General features: G+C 38.6%; 1 protein-coding gene across 14 annotated transcripts in view; it reads left to right on the top strand.

Annotated features, from left to right (window-relative positions):
• ELMO1 (engulfment and cell motility 1) overlaps positions 1-20,341 on the top strand; it is a 310,022-nt gene that overhangs the window by 94,766 nt on the left and 194,915 nt on the right. For 10 of the 14 annotated variants that reach the window (XM_040545678.1, XM_040545686.1, XM_040545688.1 and 7 more), the window contains 4 exons: positions 5,650-5,685; positions 13,916-14,015; positions 14,105-14,137; positions 19,633-19,784. In XM_040545678.1, coding sequence (XP_040401612.1) covers positions 5,650-5,685; positions 13,916-14,015; positions 14,105-14,137; positions 19,633-19,784 — 321 coding nt within the window. The remainder of the gene's footprint in view (positions 1-5,649; positions 5,686-13,915; positions 14,016-14,104; positions 14,138-19,632; positions 19,785-20,341) is intronic. The other 4 variants (XM_040545682.1, XM_040545683.1, XM_040545684.1 and 1 more) reach the window with 1 other exon arrangement.

The raw sequence follows: 20,341 nt of genomic DNA, 5'->3' as shown, positions 1-20,341 counted from the left end.
AGGACAAATTGTATTGTTCAGTGAAATACTAGCTCTTGGCTTGTCTTACAGAGATAATACTGTATACCAGCCCAGTGGAAAACTGAAGACAGATTGGTTTGGAATTACTCCAACTTTAAAACACTTTTTGGGACAATTGCTCAAATACCTGCTAATGTTTTTTTTTCCATCTCAGTCTGATGAGTATTTCAGTACTGCTGTGAAAACACTTAAGCTGCCTTTGCTCACAGCCTCTTGTTTCTGTCCTTCTTTGTTTGAAGAGTTATGCCAATAATATTTATCGCAATCTGGACTGGAAAACTTGTCTAGATTATTAAAAGTGACAATAAAGGCTACTTTTAATACAACATTCCACAACCCAGTTCAGCTCCTTCATTGATGAGCTCACCGTGTTGCCCCAGAAAGCAGTTATACAAGCACAACTGATTGGATAAATGGAAAATGAGTTTTTTCAGATGTGCACAGTACTAAACTAGTAGGTCTTTGCTGAATAAAGTACTTCTTTTCCACCCTTCCCTGCTGCTGGCTGCATAGTCCATGCTCTTCTTTTTGGTCATCTCAACACTTGGTCAGCTCCAGTGTTCATCTGACTCCTTAGTGAGCAAATTCATATTGCTAATCTGGCAGAAAATAAACCAGCCAATGAAGGGAGGAAAATAATTTTATTTATTTATTTATTCTGACAGCACTGGGCTGTCAGGCTCAGCCGTTCCTGTGAATCTTCACCTGGAAGCATAGATTACTTAATCTGACATTGCTGCCAACATCAATTCGTGTCCAACAGGGGCTTTGTGCAATCTTCATTTCTTAGTGCTTCTATAATGTCAGGAGCGTGTGACCTGTTGTCTGTAAGACAGAAATATAGAACAGTTTATAAAAATCAGCTAATCCAGTTCTTTCACTGTGGAGATGGTAATGACAGGAGAATGAACCACTGAAGATCACACTTTTGGAGGAAAAAGGGGGAGACTTGCTGCTGCCTGCTCTCCCCTCATCCTAGATGCTTTCGTTCTGGAGTTCTTCTTACTTGGCCTGCGCTTAAGAATATTAGCATTTAAATGACCCCAGTTAAGTATTGATATGAACACCCTGTTGACAGGAACAAGGGAGAGGAGAGGAGACAGCATTATTGGTTTTGGTTTGGCAACCACTTTTGTAAAATGCCATTAAAGAGAGTAATTCTAAGGCAGATTTATGTTTCCAAAATTCTTCGGAGTACCAAGTGCTAGACAAAACTCATTTTTAAAAAATCCATATGAAAATATAGTATTCAAAGAAATAGCAAAAATCAGACGTAAAGTGTAAAATCTCCACTTCTGCAACTTTTACAGAGTTTTTCTCTCAAGCTGTGGTGACTGTGGAGTATTGCCATGGCTGTGAGGAGTGGGAGTGCTGCTGCACGCATTAAAAATCATTTTGCAGATTTCATCTAAAGAATATATTTCAAACCCTCACCACAGGTGTTAGCCAGACTTCATTTATGTGATCACCACACCTGATACAGACAGAATCTAGAAAAATGCACTCCTGTGTATTTGTCTTGTGATTCCTAAATGCTGCCTATTATCCAGACCGTGGGCTATCCTTGTGAGTGCCTGAAAAACAGTGTCCAAGTACAGATTTACTGTGGTTAGCTGGTCCTTCATCCATCATCCAGTCAGTGTTTTGTTACATGCAGGAGGAAGTTCTTATTCGCATCTTCTACCTTTGCCAATAATGGCCATGGCCAGGGCCATGCAGAATGGGAAGCTTTTATCCTCTGGTGTTTTTGTCCAGCTCTGCAAATATTTAAACAGTGCAGGCTCAGAAACATGGGTTGCGGTGAGTGATATGACTACTTTAGCTCTTTGCATTTCTAACTCCAGTGGGTCTGCACTGGCTACCTCAATGGGACAAAATTTTTAGTAGTTTTCTCCAGTTCAGACAAGCCTTTATTGTGCAGTGCACGTTATCCCAGCTGTGATCAGGACTTGGAGATCGTAGGTTATTGTACAGCAATTTTTGCATGTGAACATGTAGGAGTTGACCCAGTTAGGTCCTTGCTAATATGGTCGCTGCTGGAAGCCACTCTTGACACAACCTACGGTGCACTTTGGGCAAGTTTAGGTCTGTATGGCTTGGGGAGGTCCAAAGGGCACTGCTGTTCCTTGGGATTCAGCCAGAAATGTATCACAAAATTCCTTTAAGGCCAGACAGGGAAAATATTGTGGCAGCAAAATGTCTAAACCAGTAACTTGTCGTTAATGTTTACTCTGCATTATGTTGGCATTTGTTTTGTGATTTCTCCCTGTATTAAAGTTGCTATCTGTTTTTACGGCTTTCACCACTACAGTATCTGAACCTTTCACAAACGCTAGTTAATTTGCCCTCATAATGTTTGGCCATGGTTTTATTCCCATCTGTGCAAGTGCAACTGAGGGACAGCTTCTTAAAAAAAAAATAATATATATATATTTATATAGGTATCTGGCTAATTATGGTGTCTAGACTAGATCACTAAGATTTTCAGCATTTTTGACCGTGCCTGGGGTAACTCACCCAGGAAGTGTTTTTACAGAACTGTCTGGTTGCTACTACAGCCAGCCCTCCAGGAGAAACAGCAGGTGTGTGTGTGTGTGTGTTTATACATATATATGCACACAAAAAGAGGAAAACTAATGGAGGTGGTAGATTGTACTTGTTCCTTTCCAGGCTGACTTGCTGGAAGAGTTAGCTCGATTACTCCTTGAGTGTTAACTTTAACATGCTCTGTGGGTGAACATGAGCAGTATTGCTGTTAATACCAGGTTATAGGCGTTTGCTTTGATGATTGATAGGATGAAAATAGTATGTGCTTCTTTTGATAACAGCCTCCACCTGTTCAGTGGTGAAAGAAGTGCATCTGTAACCATACTGTACAATGTCACTGCAACACTTGGTGTCATTGATTGACTGCTGCTCTTGTCAGACATTCAGGCAACAGAGATTAATAGAAATTGTTTGCTCTAATATGATGGTTATTTTTCCTCTCAAGTCAAAATTTGCTTCACCAGAAAAGATCTGTATAATTTAATTTTCTCAATATTTTTCTAAAAAAAAAAAAAAAAAAAAGTTGTTTTATATTGCTTATCTTCTTCTCAAATTAACTAATTACCAGTTAACTCTAGGTGGGTAAGGGTCCTGCAAATGCTAAGAAAGTCACTGTCTAAATGTTTTGTTCTGGGATTAAGATATTTGTTCTTTAATCCCTGGGTTTAGTCATGCAGAAAATGCACCTGATTACATCCTGTTGTGAAAAATCTCTGGCAAAATTGAGCCTGCCTCTTGAAATGCTACCGGTATGCAAATGCCACTCATTCTTCTCTTCGATGTCAAAAAGACACATCACCAATTTCAAATTTACTTGCCGCTCAGCTCAGAAGGATGCTAAGAGGTTTTGCTGGCATGTGCTGCGTAAGGTTGCTTGGATCCACACACATTTGGGAACTGACAAAATGCTTTTGTTGTGTTTTTTTTTGTGTGCTTGTTACAGTTTAGCCCAGTCTCCTGCAGCTCACTGTGTTGGCAGAAGCACAGGAAGGGATGTTCTGCTGAAGATGGGCTCTCCTACTGTAGGAAATGCTTTGAGCTTTTCTGCTAGTAAAAGCATATTAAGGGTAACTTTCTCCCCTTCTTACAACTGTCTGATCCTCCAGATGCTTTTTGTTTGCTTATTACTGCTGGCTACACAGGTAGCTGGGGCAGCAGAAAAAAACAAAGCCATGAAATCCAACAACAAAAAAATCCCGTCATAGTTTTAATTTGAGCCTGGCTATGGCTTATTCTGTGCCTAGATACAGGATAACCTGTTCCATCATTCTCTTCAGGCGTGAATATTTCAGCTCACAGCTAGCGCTGAATGATGCCAAACTGCTGTCACTGTAATGTGGTCTTTGTGTTTTCTGCACTTGAGATTACACAAGCCAGCCCTAAAGCTGCTCTGTCTGAGGCTGGTCCTTCTTCCTGAAAAGACACTACATAAATTCAAGCAGTCTAAGTAGAAAGCACAACATTGTTTATGCATAAAAAGAATGCAAAATGCAAGGTAGGAGGAGTCACTGCTGTACCAAAAGAAAAGAAAATAATCTAATCGAGTTCTGGGAGAGCAAGTTGAATCAATAGTTGGAGAGACTGGAGTGTGAGCTGTTGAGAGCAGAACGGCGAGTGCAAAAGGGAAGACCTGGGCAGAAGGGGACAGGGAGGAAGGAGGAACCTCCTTGTTTTCCTGTTGGGCACTAGTCTGCCCAGCCAAACCTCTGAAAGAAGCCTGTGAAACAGATTTAGGGGACATAGGAAGGGGCTAAGTAGGAGACTGACTTTTTTTCCCCCCCCCTTGGTTCAAGTGATATTTTACAAAAAAAAAAACAACAGTTACTTGTGTTGGATGCGATTTTTACCATTGATTGTGTCTTTATTTTGGTTTCCTTAGTAGCATAACCAGCAGTTCTGAAGCCAGTTATTACCAGGAAGGTGACTTGCAAATTGTGATTAGTGGACTACAGCTTTCAAATGTGCTTATTGCTTCCCCCCCCCCCCCCCCCCCCCCCTTAATATTTGACTTCTAGTTTCTTGAATATATAGTAATATGATGCCAAAGCTTCTTGTTCACTGAGGGTGCACAGCCCTATATCTCAGGGAAAACAAAACAAAACAAACAAAAAAAAACACACAGGAAATGTCTAAATAAAAAAGCTTTTAACTGGTATACATTAAACCTCTTGCCACAGCTAGGAACCAAGTGCTTTGGAAGCTACTAGGAAAGTGACAGCATGATGCTGAAAGCTAGTTATGTAGGTGAACCTGCTGACATCTGAAACAGTAAGTTACATTTCTGTAAGCAGGTCATTGTCTTTCTCAAGTGGGTTGATTCAGCACTTTGGGTCTAGGCATGTCCATCAGGCTGTGAATTAAAAAGCAACAAAGGTAGCAGGAGAGTTTACACACTTTGTTGGAATCAGACCACTGGACCGTAGTTGTCATTGAGCTGGCATGAGGTGGTTTTGAGCTGTTGAGTAAATACACCTCCATGGTTGAAAAGCCAAGGTAATTTTTGTTTGCCTTTGAAGTCGATGGAAAACTTGTCACTGACATCAGAAGATCAGGATTTCGGTCTGTGTTGGTTCTAGCTAAGCAACAACTTTCAACCATGCTGACGACTTTGACCTCAGTATTAGTAATGGAGACTGAAAGTAAATAAATTTGTTAGACAAGTGATTACATGTCATAGGAATGAGACAGAAAATGCCTAATGTGTAAACCTTTGTTGTTTTCTACCAAAGACTTATTTTATACAAATACTTAAATAATTTAGGATGCCTAGGAATGCTTTAATGGTTAAGAGAAATGTTTAATGTTTTCACCTTATCAATTATCTATTCTATTTTGCTTTTTTGTTAACAGAAATATTCTGAACAAATATTTGAAATTAACTTTGAATGTACTTTCCTTTAACAGATACTGAACTGTTTCTGTTCACAGCAAATTGTTAGTAACTTACTGCCTGCTACTGTGTGTCTGTCTTTGGAATTTTATGAATTAGACTATGAATTTTGTGTGTGTGTGTATGCATAGGTAATTAGCATACAGATGTTTTAAAGTGTCTCTCCTCACATGCAAGTTTTAATTTTACAGACGATATCAGAAATTGCAGAAGATAATGAAGCCCTGGTAAGAACCTGATTAGATCATCACCTTGCACACTTCCTCTTCTTTTGCATGACTGAATTCAGGCCCTTGCGCTAATCTTTATATGTAAAAGTGTCTGTGCATATTCATTAAGCCAATCTTCAACCTCTGTTTTCTGCTCTTTGATACCTATTAATAGTATCTGATGGAGCCTTTTTTTGCTTTGCTTGTGGAACGGGTGCTTTGTTTCTGTAACTTCTGCAGGGGGCTTCTACTATTCCTAAAAAAAACGCGCTTTTTAAAAAAAAAACTTGAGCAATCAAATTGTTTCCCTGCCTTCTCCATGTTCCTCTCTTAAATTTGTGTGATTTATATGATCAATAGTAGGCAATTCTAATTGTTGAGATTAGTGGATAAAAGAGATCATGCCACTTTGGATTCCTGTTATTTGCTGGTCCCAGTTAGTGCTAATTATTTCAGATAACTGCATAAAGGGAGACTGTAATATAGTAAAGGACTTCTTATCAGAAACTTGTGAAGCATGCTTGTTGCCCTAATGATTTTGAATGTGATTCTTCTCCGTGCTTCAAGTTAAACACACACTTCATAGGCTTTAATAAACTGGGACCGCAAGAGATGTTCTATAGTATCTCGGTTGACTTGCAAATTTGTCATGTCAAATGTAGCTAAAAACTAAGCAAGCAAAAGAATAATTAATCGATTAATTGTACATCACTCTGATGTGATTTATCATGCAGGAAATACAAGTCCCCATCCAAATCCACGCTGAATCATGCTTTCACAAAGCTGCTGCAAAACAAATTCTGAAACATTTATTAAATCATTGCCTAATATATTAAACAGTAAGAATAAATGTGGCAGGAAGCTTAAATCCTTCCTCTACATTCTCTTTCTCAACCTAATACAGAATAACTTGTTTCTTAGTAGAAAAGCTCAGATTCTGAGGAAAATAATTAAAATGTCATGAGGCTTTCAGAATTCTTCACAGCATCAACCATGCTGAGATACCTTCTGTGCATTTAGGTGGTGGGTTTTTGTCCCTCATTGATGTGAAAGTAGTTTTTTTTTGTTTCTTTCTTTCTTTTGTGGAAGAGTAGTTATACTCCTTCAGTACCTGTCTGCTTCCAAATTGTGTTATCCTGAAGGCTTCTCTACATTAAATTATGTGATTGTCCTCTGAGTAGTCTCAAGACTACTACAATACTAACCTACAGTTGCATTGTGCCCTGGTTTTAGGATCTGGTTATACTGATGATCTGAATTAATTATTTATGGCATAGTTTAGTTATGTTTACTCATGGGAAATAGGCCTTACCCGCTTTAAGAGGATACTTACTGATCAGTGTAGATACAGCACATCAGTGAATACAGTAGAAAAGAATGTGTATGTGACTAAAGTTTATTCCAAATTTGAATGTTAAATCCTGATACTGTAAGGTTCAACTTATATCAGGGCACACAGTTCAATATTTTGATTTCTATCAGTAGTGCATGAAACGATACAATTAAAATAACAAATCCTTGAGTTTGGCACTTGTTCTAAGATACCAGACTCTTGTCAGGCAAGACATAAAACTAGTAGCTCCAGAACCTGGTCTGTTCATAACCTTTGAAGGTAAAGTGGTTACACTAGTGCTGTATGACTGTAGTTGTCAAACATCCTCAATATTTTTCACCCATGTATTAATGGGAGAAGGTCCAATGAAACAAAAACTATAAAAATAACCTCAGATCATGGTATAACAAACTAAACATTAAAACTTTGCAGCTTCCAACTGCTATCTTTATTAACAGTTACTTTAAAGAAACCAAATACTAATTAAAAAAAACCAAAACAAACTTACTTTCAATTTACAGGATGGGATATTTCATAAAGTGCAAATATTTCACTTTATCTCTGGTAGCTTGCATATGCTAGCCTGGGGAAGTTGATTTAATTAAAACCTGATTTTCACAGAGAGGGCATATTTAATAGCTTTCTCCACTGAAGGAAATCCTTCTTCTAGAATGTGAGTTTCTTTTTGTCTGTTCTTTCAGTATTACAGTTTCCTGTTTTATTTTGAGATTTTATTTATCCCATGTTGGCTAATGCTTGGGTTTAAAAAAAATTAAAACCAGAAAATCCCTGTGGAACAGCTGTATCAATTGACCTTTCTTCTGTAGTACTGAATTGTAGTCAAATCACGCGGAATGGAGTGATGATATTCCTGTGCAAACAGTTATTCCTAGTCTTAAGGAAGGCTTATCTTTTTAGGGAAATTACCATGAAATGAGCAAAAACATGAACTTAAAAGATGGGGAATAAGAGAAAAGGTAACTCTAATCACATCTTCACAAAGAACCACTGTGTAATAGCTCCTCTGGGCTACTTTCTCATGTTGACAATTACTTAACTTACTTAAAAGTGGATTAAGTCCTACTCCATAGTAAGTGTATCTACACCTGGATTTATTCAAGAATAGTTAACGTTCTATTTTAAATTCACAGTCTGTTTTCTTTCTTTCTTTCTTTCTTTTTTTTTTTTTTTAAACAGAGTTAATTTTCAAACTTAGAGAAATGCCAATACCAGGGTTACAAAGCTATTTCAGTTTTTTTGGAATGCAAGTGGTTTAAAATCAGTAGGGCTGATCCCTTATAATGAACATGGTGAAACTGTACCACAAAGAAATACTTCAGTGGTGCTTGGCGCGTTGCAAAAAATAATCTGTCAATTGCAGTGTACCAGTTAAGTGTGCTTTCTGTCATCACCTAGAAAAATAGGAGCAGCTACCCTGCGATAGCAAATAAGTGTGAATTGCTCCTAGTTTGATGTGATGGTGCCTTAGCTTCACTCTTGGAAAGCTTGGAGAAGCAAGGAAGTGTAGAAGCAGTGAAGAAGAGTCATAGCAATAAAAGAGGTACTTGATCACGCTGTGCTTACAGAGCATCCTGCTGTATCATTGGACTTCATTTTAGGCTTAGGTTCTTGCCATGATTTTTCCAGAGCACTTGTCCTCTTATGATTAGATAAATTCTGCTCTGTTTAAATTTATTTGTGGCCATTTATCCCTGACAACTCTGACTTACAAAGCTGTTCTTTCTCTTTGATGTTAACCTCAATGAAGTCAGGCGTGCTCAGCTGAGCACAGTTGCTGGATGGAAGTTAACCACTTCCTTAACTCCTGCAGCTGGTGGTGGGCTGCAGCTCCCTTCTTGCCTCCTGCCCAGTTCAAGTTCTTTTCTTTGCTGTCTTCCCTCTGCACGGTTAGTTTCAATTCTGTTTTGTCTATGAAAAACATTGTGCGAAGGCATACTGGCTTTGGCTTCTAGTCCTAATGGGCTGGTAGCAGGATCCTGGTCAGGATGGACAAGCAACTGTTAATTTCCAGTTTTTCCTATGCAACTTCTGTCATGTAAAACATGAAACAGTCCACCAAGCTTTGTAAAAGCTCATACTGATTTTTCTGTGACCTGATGACAGCTTACCCTGATTAATTATCTTGATTTACAGAATCATTTGGACAGATGAATATTTTTCCATCCTCTATACCAATACAATGTTAATTTCAATGTGTGTAAACATGAATTGAGATTTTTTTTCAAAAATATCTATGGAATTTGAGTGATCAAGTCCCATTAATTTAATTTGAGAAGAAATCCAAATTGCTTTAGGCAATTTAAATATGTCAAAATATCAGACATAGTTCACAGAATCACAGAATCGTCTAGGTTGGAAGAGACCTCCAAGATCACCTAGTCCAAACTATGACCTAACACTAACAAGTCCTTCACTAAACCATATCACTAAGCTCTACATCTAAACGTCTCTTAAAGACCTCCAGGGATGGTGACTCAACCACTTCCCTGGGCAGCCCATTCCAATGCCTAACAGCCCTTTCAGTAAAGAAGTTCTTCCTGATATCCAACCTAAACCTCCCCTGGTGCAACTTTAGCACATTCCCCCTCATCGTGTCACCAGGCACATGGGAGAATAGACCAACCCCCACCTCGCTACAGCCTCCTCTAATGTACCTGTAGAGAGTGATAAGGTCGCCCCTGAGCCGCCTCCTCTTCAGGCTGAACAATCCCAGCTCCCTCAGCCGCTCCTCGTAAGACTTGTTCTCCAGACCCCTCACCAGCTTCGTTGCCCTTCTCTGGACTCTCTTGAGCACCTCGATGTCCTTCTTGTAGCGAGGGGCCCAAAACTGAACACTACTCGAGGTGCAGCCTCACCAGAGCCGAGTACAGGGGGACGCTCCATACATACATCTGAGGATTACATACACACATACATCTGAGGATTAAAATTACACATGATAAAAAGATGGTTTTGCATGTATAATTAATAATATGCAGGCAGGTGAGAGACAGGCATGGTGGTCAGAGTCACATGCACATTCTTTTTATTTTTAGGAAAGAGTAATATCAAAATGTATGGATTTTTTTCTTCAGTTTAAAAAGGTAAGAAAGCAGAAAATTCTTAGGAACATAAATTAGCAGGCATTGACCTGATCTTTGCCTATAATGTAAAAATAAAATGAAAAACAGCTGTTGATTTGCTCTTCAGCAGGTTTGTCCGTGGGTCAAGATGAACAGGCCTTGGGTCAGGGCATGAGCATCCACACTGAAGTGGCTCATGCTGGGATGGCCAACAGCTTTACAGACCACAGCTTTCTGCTTCTTCTGAAACTTTTGCTGTCAGCTGTTTTGGGTGAGGAGAAAGGCCTCGTGATCAGCTCATCCATACCTGCAATGGTTGTTAGAAGAGGGGAGCCAGACAGCAGAGAATGGGAAACTTGATTGGCTGCCCGAGTGGAAGCCACTTACAAGCCAGAGCCCTGAAGAGGGATTGTACAAGTAGCTTGCCTGATAAGACAGATCATTAAAATGTCAGCAGTGGTGAGAGGTGAAATTGCAATTACACGGTGCATATTTCTGATCACTCTTCCCTCTTGCTGCAATGACATGCACTGAAAAGCACCTTCGTCAGGAATTACCGTCAAACTACTAGGTCATTTCACAAGCGTGGCAAGAGTTTGATATTTACAGAACTGTCGTGCCTTGTGTTGTGCATTCCTCAGGAAGATTTTATGAAGAAGGCCCCATCATTTTTCAGACTTTTTGTATGACTAAAATACTGAGGTTTTGAGTTAAACAGTGCCTACTGCTTATTTTCTAAGATGACTACATTTTATGAACAAGCTTTGATTCCTTTGAAATTTCTTACATCTACTCTGTCTGCCACTCAATAGTATCAGTGTGTCTGTGCATGTGTGGATAGAAAATGAAATGCTTGGAAGTCTGTTTCTACCTGCCTGCTTGTGTTTAAACACATAACAATGAATCAACACCACTACTTTAATCCTTATCTTGCTAGTTACCCTGGAGATTGCTTTCATCTCTAGCTGTGCTATTCCTCATGCTTATCCTTTAAGTCTGGCTTTTGACTTTTGCGATGCTACTTAGTGTATACATGTGTGCAGATGCATATGGATAGATAGGTATTTTTAAAAAATACTATGTATATGTGCTGTGTAATATGTGGAGTTGGAGTATTTCTTTCTGCTTGATTACTCCCAATGTTGCATCTCTTCACTCTCATTAACTGTTTGAAACAGCGTAATAGGAGTGACACCCAGTGGGGCAGCCTGCCTCATCATTTTAAAATGAAAATACTTTCATTGTCTGGATCCCAAACAATTGCATCAGTGTCACGCCTACTAAAAACAGGTTTATATGTTAATACCAGTGATACCAGCTCTATTAATCTAGTTTGCCTCCAAAGCAGTGCAGGAGAATGGATTAGTTGGTGGAATTAATGAATAGTTTTGGCAAGAAGAATGAGACTGTTAAATATAAAGGAATTGTATTGAACTGAGTTCTGACTACTACTGTTCTGAAGGAAAATATACATATGCAGGTTTAATAAGGAATCCCTCTGATCTATACTGATTGTTAATGGGCATTAGCTTTCATTTACAGTTACTTTATGGAAGAATATTTATGTACTAAATACAGGTACATTGACTAAATTTTTAAATGTATAGGGCAATCCAGGGTAGATAAAGATCACAGAATTGTAGGGGTTGGAAGGGACCTCGAGAGATCATTGGGTCCAAGCCCCCTGCCAAAGCAGGTTCCTTAGAGCAGGCTGCCCAGGTTAAAAAAAAAAAAAAAAAAAAAAAAGGATATTTCTCCCAGCATTAAACTGAGCAGATAATTTATCTCCTTTTAACTTATAAAACTTTTTTATATTTTTCCTATTTATATGTATCTAATTTAGTCTAGCTTTATAAAATAACAGAATTTCACGTATTCATTGAAGTATTCTGACATGAAGATCCATGGGAATTTGGTACAAGTTTTTAAAAGAAAGCCATTCCGAGGGATGCAGTTTTATTTGGACATAAATAAACAACCATTGTGTACAAAAGGAATGGACTGGGGAGAATGAGTACTGGAGTTGATTCTGTTTCCTGCACTGTCTTACTGTTTTCTTTGTATGAAATCCTTGGTTATTTGGAATGCTGATGATGACATTTTAAATCTAATTTAATTCCTAAAAAAATTGCAGTATTAAAAAACAAGCAAACACCCCCCCCAAAAAACAAAACAACAACAACAAAAAAACAACTTCCAGATTATGTATGGCTGAACAAACTATTCTTTGTAGAATTTCAGTGGATTTTTTTTTTTAAAGACAGTGTTTTTCTTGTTTGCTCTTTGGTATAGCCTTTTCATTTTCTCATAAATAATCAAAGACGCTGTGGATACCCTTACTGTGGAAAAGAACACTTTTTGTGTGTGTGTTGGGGGGTGTTTTGTTTTTTCCTTTACAAAATTTCGAGAGTGTCAAGCTTCATTTTAGCAGAGGGCTGTTGCGGAAGGTGAGCTATCTTAAATGAAGGGGCCACTATGGGGCTTATTTTGGTGGCAAAATGCACCCTTAATGGCAGATTGTATCAAATCCAGTAAACAGTGATATTTGGAATTGCTATGTTAGAACTGATTTTCTGCCTTATTCCTCTGTGGTGCAGTAAACATCTTCTGTTTGCACAGATGTTCACTAATTTGGGCTGGGTTGGCGTAGGACAGTAGGGGATCAAATCACACACCAAGGATTACCAGTTACATTTTTTAACTATGTCTATACTACTAGCCTCAGTTTCCCAACATACTGAGCATTGTAGTTCCAATATGGCAGTTTTTAATTTTGTCTTTTTATTAGGTAAACTGCTGCATTAAAATCAGTGGGACTGTTCATGCTGTTTAGATTGATTGCATGCTTGTGCCTGTTAATGGCTTAGTGGCAGAGTACCTTGCAGGCATTTTGGCGTGCCCATAAAAGCAATTCTGCTTCATCTGGGGCTCTGTGTACTGCTGCTTGTATTGAGTAGTTACCTTGTTGAATGGTTTCTTTGAAATCATTGTGGCTGCTGACTGTTGGGTACCATGCATATAAATAGAAATGAAGCTAATCTTTAAAAGCTGATTTTAACATGGAAGATCAGTGTTAGCTAGTCAGTTTAAAAGCATATTCTTTATGTTGAGTTTAAACCAGTTTTGAACGTAGTTAATATGAAGTGCTGAATCTCAATTTTACAGGTAATTATCCACTATAGTGGCCTGCAAACCCTAAGCAATTTGAGATACAGGCTTGGATGAGCGGATGTAATTTTGCAGACCATTTGACATGGTTGCCCATAGATAACCTGAAAATGTGTATCTGTTTGTTTAAAAGAAGGAAAATGAGGCATTAACTATTGCAAAATTACTGCTCAATTTCTCTTCCGGAGCATTTTTAAAATATGTTTGTTTCCTTGTAAGAAAATGAATAGACAAACCACTAACTTTCTACCTAACTGATAGAGGTACCATATCTCGGTGTCTTTGTGTGACATTCAACTAAGAGCATTTCTGGAAGTTGCTAAGAAAAACTTCATTTCTTTTCTTCTGTTATTTTTAAAACTCTAAATTCCACAAGAGAAGTTTAGTCAGACTATCTGATTTCCTTGAACATTGCAAGTGTTGTTTTCCTGGGGATTAGTTCTTCTCTTGCAAAATCGCTTCTTCCAAATGGCCGTTCTTGATGTCCATGCAAAATTGTTTAAGAGACTATTTTTTGCATGGCCTCTCTTGCTCTTCTGCTACCTCTTAGTCCATGTTTAGCTTTGTTTTCCTGCCTTTCTGAAAGCTTCCTGCTGCTTTATTCCCTCGGTCATTGCTCTGCTGCATTACCGGTAACTGTAGTCATGACTCCTGTCTCTTGCAGCTTTGGAGATATGTTGTCCTTTACACTGACTGCATTTGTTGAGCTGATGGATCATGGGATTGTATCGTGGGATACATTCTCTGTGGCATTCATTAAAAAGGTAAATTTGTAATCAATGCTATGCATTTTGTACCAGTTTGCTTCCACAATTTAAGTTTTTTAAGGTGAGTTGTGCTTTCTCTTTTTCAGATACGTTATTTAGGTGATTGCTTGGTCAAAAAGGTACATGAAAATGGAAGTTAAGTGCTATTTAAAATTACAAATATTTTTAATTACAAGATCTAGTCCAACTGTTACTGAATTGTATGGGAGCGAAATTGGATTAGGCTTATTACGTGGACAATTGTTCACTTGGTTACAGTGTGACCTTCTTGTGCGTATACCATGCAGTTAAAGTAGAAATCAGTGTTTAGATTTAATACAAATTAAAATGAGTAATAATATATTTCTTGAAACATAAACAGCACTGACATGTTTCCTTTGGGGGTATGGAAGGAAGAGAAATTAGTTAGTTTACAAATTGAAATTATTAAGATGAAATCTACTGAGTTTATCAAGCTAAACTCTAGCCCCCTGAGTCCTGTAGCTAAGTTCTATGGTTTCGAAAAAGATTTTTCCATGATTTGCAACATTTTTCTTCTTTTCGTACATGTGGGAGTTGCACAAAAACAACAGAAACGCTGGAGTACGCCTTAAATGCAGAGGTTTAACAGACCTCAGAAAAAAAAGTTTTTGTTGTTACTGATTTAACCATTTCACTTATTGTCATCTTCAATATTGACAGGTTGAAATTGAATAGGGAGGCTCTTTCGTTTATTAAAACAAACTAAAGTATTTCTGAAGATTTTTTTTCAAAACAGATTGGAACATATCTTACCTTAAATTGCACTTGTACAAGTTCAAAAGACAGCAGAGCTAATTCACTAAAATGATAGCAGGGGTTAGTGGAGCTAATGTAACCTGTGACAAAGATTGCTTTCCTTTTTAACCAAATGTGTCAGACTTCTAGTTTATATTTGGTTGCAAAATTACTACCACCAAAATAAAGTACAAATTTACTTTTGTTGTCAGGAGTGAAAGAAAGAAACAATTATGAAAAGAGGGTTAGATTTTAAGTTCTGTTTTGGTCATTAAAATGATGGATGTTATTTGTAAGGAAAATTAATATTGATCTAGGTTTTGGACTTTTTTTTTTTTTTGCTAATCTTGTAGGCTAGGTAGATTATGATGATGATGATTATTATTATTTTTATTTTACCATGACAAAGAAAATTACGCACTTGTGTTTTAATTGACTTCATGAGATACAAGGTCAATCCAAGAATGTGTTATTTGCTAGAGGAGACTAACAATGAGTGTATTAAGAAATTTGCTAAAAATGACTTGAAATCAATCTGCTTAGTGACTCAAAATTATTGGTTTTGTCTTACCCTTTCAACATGTCTTGTACTGTTAGTTGTATAGTAACAACTGAAAGAGGTGCTGTGCACCCCTGCTACTGGCTCTTTTCTGGTGAAACCGATGGAAAAGAAAGAGACCAAAGTGAAGTATAGGGGCGTATTAAAACAGAAGGGAAAGAGAAGGACAAAGGAAGAGAAAAGTACAGGAAAGAGGCACAAGCATGTCCTGATCTAACAAGCATTTGTAAGGAAGAACAACCATGCTCTCTGGAACTATGGGGGGCGAGGAGCACCTTGGGACTGTGTTTCTCTGGTGGGAATCTGCAGCTTTATTCTCCTTTGCTATTCTGACTTTGGCTTTTGGCAGGCCACTTGAGGCTGCTGATGGGCTAGCTCAAGAGGCTGACAGGATGGATAAGAGAGTTGATAAGTTTCTACTAGCTGAAAGGGAATTCTGCAATCCTACTTCAAATGCTTCTGTCCTTTGAAGCTGTCTCTCATGTTAAATGGAAGCCAGACTGGAATGGGAAAGAATTAGGCTGAATGAGTTACTTTTTTTTTTTTTTTTGTCTTGAATAAATAGTTTCCTAACTAGGATTGTAGAAGCTGGAGGAGACCTCAAGGGAACCTCTAACTGCTCCTAATGACTAACTAGTTGGTGTTGGATGCAGTCCAACCTCTCCCATGTACCTCTCCCGTCCTTTGGGTATAAAAAGACTCCAACTGCATAAAGATTCCATCTGCAGCGAACGAGAGTTGACACCTTCAAGTAGAGCTTTGTTCCCTATCTTCAGGGAAAATGTCATAACTTGAAAAACTTTCTTAGAGTATTCAAGAATCTCTCAAGATGTTTTTCTTGCTCATGACAATAAAGCTTATTTACGTTGAACTTCCATAGTTGCCTAAAGGCTTTGGCTGTCCAGTTTTTACAAAACATCATGATAATTGGATATCAGGGAAAAAAAAAGGTACTCCTCTTTGGTTTCTACAATAGGAGAAATAAAATAAAGGCTTGTAATGTTGGTTAAAATATTCTTAACCATCTCTTAGAATTATTTATGTAATTGCTGTTTCATAACTATGTGATGCAGTCTTACTCTTGATGAATTGCTTACTCTGCCTTCCAAGATGTACTGTGCAGGAAAAGGGGATGGCAGCTGGGAAACTATCTTTGTGTCTCGCAGCTGCCAGTTGTTTTTTCTGTAGTCAAGTGGAACTCCAGTTCCTTACTTGAAAATGAAATACAAGCTTGAAAACTTTAATAGGCGTAACGACTCTACAGAAACAAAACTGCCTCAGATTTCCCTGTTATTTTCACTTACTGATATCAAAATGGTACAGACAAATAACTAATGAACATATCACTGCTTTGAAAAGTTAGATCAGTTTCCTTCCATTTTTCCCCCTGTGGTGGTTGTGGGTTTGTGGTGGTATTGGTGTGTTTGTTTGTTGTTTTTGTTGCTACTGTAACTTTTAAATTCTTTCCTGACTTTAGGTGATGCTGAAACAGGAGAAGAGCTCAGAATATGTTATTTATTTTGGTTTCCTATCTGCCCTTACTCTATAGGTCCTGTTTCAGCAAAGCACTGAGGCTGATTTTGTAAAGGAATCCTGATTTCTAATTTCCCTTGAAATTGGCAGGAAGCTCAGCACCCAGTTGCTTCTATTGTATGTGGCTACATGTCCCAATAGGACTATGCAGACATTAAGGTTACAGGTACCTTTGCTGAAGAAATGGTTTTATCCTTAATGACGCACATCTGCGTGACAGGTTTTCATGTGAAAGTGCAAAGCAATTAAGTTTCTTGTTTCTGGAGGGGAGGTTGTATTTCTGTGAGACTGCATTATTTTTAATCATCAGAATTTTTGATAAATGAGTGCAGGATTATTTTTGGATGTTGAAAGCCCTCCTGGCACATGGTGTTCAATAAGCAGAGTTCTCCAGAGAACAGCAAATGACACAAATTCAAGCTTCTATTGATTCTTGTCCTGTTTCTCAGGAAAGGTCTTTTTTCTACATCCAGAACTTCGGATATGGTAATCAAATTTCTTTTTAAACTATGTGTATTCCCTCTGGAAATGGCATGTCTTATTTATCAGAGTAGACAAGCCTATTATTTCTGGCTTGATTTCATGCTTCAGCAAGGTGGTTATAAATGCTTGACATGCAAGTTACCCAGCAGATGTTTTGCATGTATGTCCAGTGTGAGACGTCATAGCTCTTTAAACACACAAGCCAGACTCAGTTATACCTTGGGCTTGTGTTTATGATGGTAAAAGGCTGGATGGTCCAGGATCAGAAGAATAAATGTGTATTTCTTAGATTGAGGTTTCATATACTGTTTGATTAGAGCAGGCCCCTAATAAGATTGTTATATCCTAGTGAAGCATTTACTTTGGCACTTGAAATATCATGGAAAAGAGCTGCTGCACCAAGAATGATTCATGTCAAGGCTTGTAAAGAGCATGGTGACAACAGAGTGACAACTTGGGATGCATTCTGGGCATATTGCATTCCTGCTGCACAATTGATCCATGTGCGCCTGGTGACTGAGGCATCTGGAGTGCATTTGGCTGATTGTGTGAACAGTGCAGAGCTGATCTGTGCATGCCCACTGTCCATATTGTGAGATTTCTGGACATCTGGCAGTCCTGGCTGCAGCGTATCAGAAAACAACTGGATTGCCATTAAGAGAGGTAGGGTAGTACAGGGCTGAAGAGATGCAGCTTGTCACCCTAAATAGCACAATGTGCATTATTTACTAATGTAAATAGTAGTTGTGCTCAAGACTTGCAGATAGCAGATATTGAAAGCCCAGAGCAGAAAAAGGCTGGTTAAGTTGCTCCTCTCCTCCTATTGTCCATACATGCATGGGTTGGTTCCTTATTGTTCTGTAAATCCAATGTCTATTTTGTGAACAGACTTGTGTTCTTCATCGCGTGTTCTTGTGGCAATGCAAAGCAAGTAGCAGAGCAACAAACAGCGGTGCAATAGGTTAGAAGAACAAAAATTCATCCCTCTTTCCTCACAGTCTCCTACCAAAGTTATTAAAAAAAAAAAAAAAGGGAGTGGGGTGTTGCTGCTTCAGCACTACTCAGAATGTCACAGGAACAAAACAGTGTCATTGTCCCCATGTCGATACCCAGCTGTGAATTTTACAATCGGCAAGGCAGCTTTTCCAGGCAAAGGGCATACCTTTCTTCCTCCAAAAGGAAAATGATACCAAGGTCTAAGTGAGCGTCTAGAATCCAAAACAGTATAATTACGTTAGTGGCTTGTAGCATGACTACTTAAGAAGGGCATGGACTTTAAGGTTTCTGGAAAGAATGCATCATATAGACTGCAGTGACCCCATCTCAAGTCTACAAGGAGTAAATAACTAGTCACAGGACATTTCTTGTCTGTGCTTCCTTGGGTACCTTTTTGCTTTTCTATGCTGGTATAGGTATGTTTCAAGAAAACCCAAGCAGTTCTTGCTTCCTTTGCCAGCAGAAGGTGAGAGGCTTCCCCTGGGAGCTGTGTCTGCAGACTGGGAAGCATGCAGAAGAAAGAATATATGCTGCCACATTGTACTGCACAGCTGTGTTGGCTCTGCAGATGTGAGCATGCACTAAGTTATTGCCACGCTGCAGAAATGTGTAGGTCAGATGTGGTTTCTATTAGTGTGCCATTTGTTCATAGCAGCTTTCAGTACGAGTGAAGGTTATTAATGCATGAACAGCTAGCAAGACAGGATTCTAGATAGAGCTACAGAATCAGTTGTGCTGATAAATGGTAATCGACTGAGTTTTAATTTGCAATCTGGAGAGAGCTTTTAATGTTGGTAACAGCAAGTAAAAAAAAAAAAAAGGTGTATTTTGCCGGAGATGCATTTTCCAGAGATATGGATGTAAATTTCTCTTTTGCAGCAATTGCTTTGAGCCTAGGAATTTGTTTAGAGAGCATTGGCTGCACAGATACTGGAGAGAATGAGCAGAATTCTTGTGATCCTTTCCAAAGTTTCCCTCACAAAAAATATAACAGTTCGAGTTCTTTAATGTTGATTTATCTTGTGCATAACTTCATCTTGAAACATGTGACCATTAATATTGACATAAAGATGTGGTGATTTGTGCCAGCTGAAGAATCTGTGCCACTGTGTCCTTTGAAGGTATCTGCAGTGCCTGGTTGAGTGCTCTCAGGTGTTCACTGATGCCTGGCATTTGGACAAGACTACTTCTGTTCTGATGATTTCTGAGCCACTTCCACAGTCTTCTTTCTTCCCTTTCCCTGGTTTCATGACCAGATGCAAATGTTCAAAATGTCTTAATTTGTAGATAGCAAGCTATGTGAACAAGTTTGCCTCGGACATCTCTATCTTACAACGGTCGCTAGCAATTCTGGAATCGATGGTGCTCAACAGCCATGACCTGTACCAGAAGGTGGCACAGGAGATCACAATTGGGCAGTTAATCCCACATCTCCAGGGGTGAGTGTCTTCAAATGCCACTTGGTATGGTGATTTTTTTTTTCCCAAATGAGCACAGCATTTATAAAGACTGGTATAAAAACTAGCCGCCTCCTGCATGATTTCCACATCTGTTATAAGTGGCTGAATGACAGGTTAGCAGTTTTCTGGAATTGCTTGATCATAGACTTCTATTGTTATTACTACTTCTTCTAATACACTTTTTCTTGGTGCTAAGCTGCCAATGTGGTTGGAGGTGGGGAGTGAAAAGAAGAGCACCCAGTAGAGGTTAAAGGCTTTAGAGCCATTAGCATACAGATGGGGTTGCTTTTCTTTCCTCTGGGAAATGTCTAAGACAAAACTGCTCATCTTTTATTGAAGGTACATTTGGAAAGAGAGAAGCTTTCTCTTTAACAGTAATGTGCTGTGGTTAAACAGATGAAAACCACCTCCTTTTTAGCATAGGGTAATGTATTGTGCAACTAGCTATCCATGCCCCTACTCTCCTGAAAAGCTTTTAATACCAACAGGTTCCTCTCCAGAGCCCTTTTAAGGGATTCCTCATTCTACCTGTAGCT

Source organism: Cygnus olor, chromosome 2 (genome assembly GCF_009769625.2).
Source record: "Cygnus olor isolate bCygOlo1 chromosome 2, bCygOlo1.pri.v2, whole genome shotgun sequence".
NCBI classification, from domain to species: domain Eukaryota; kingdom Metazoa; phylum Chordata; class Aves; order Anseriformes; family Anatidae; genus Cygnus; species Cygnus olor.
This window is presented reverse-complemented; position numbering and strand designations above follow the sequence as displayed.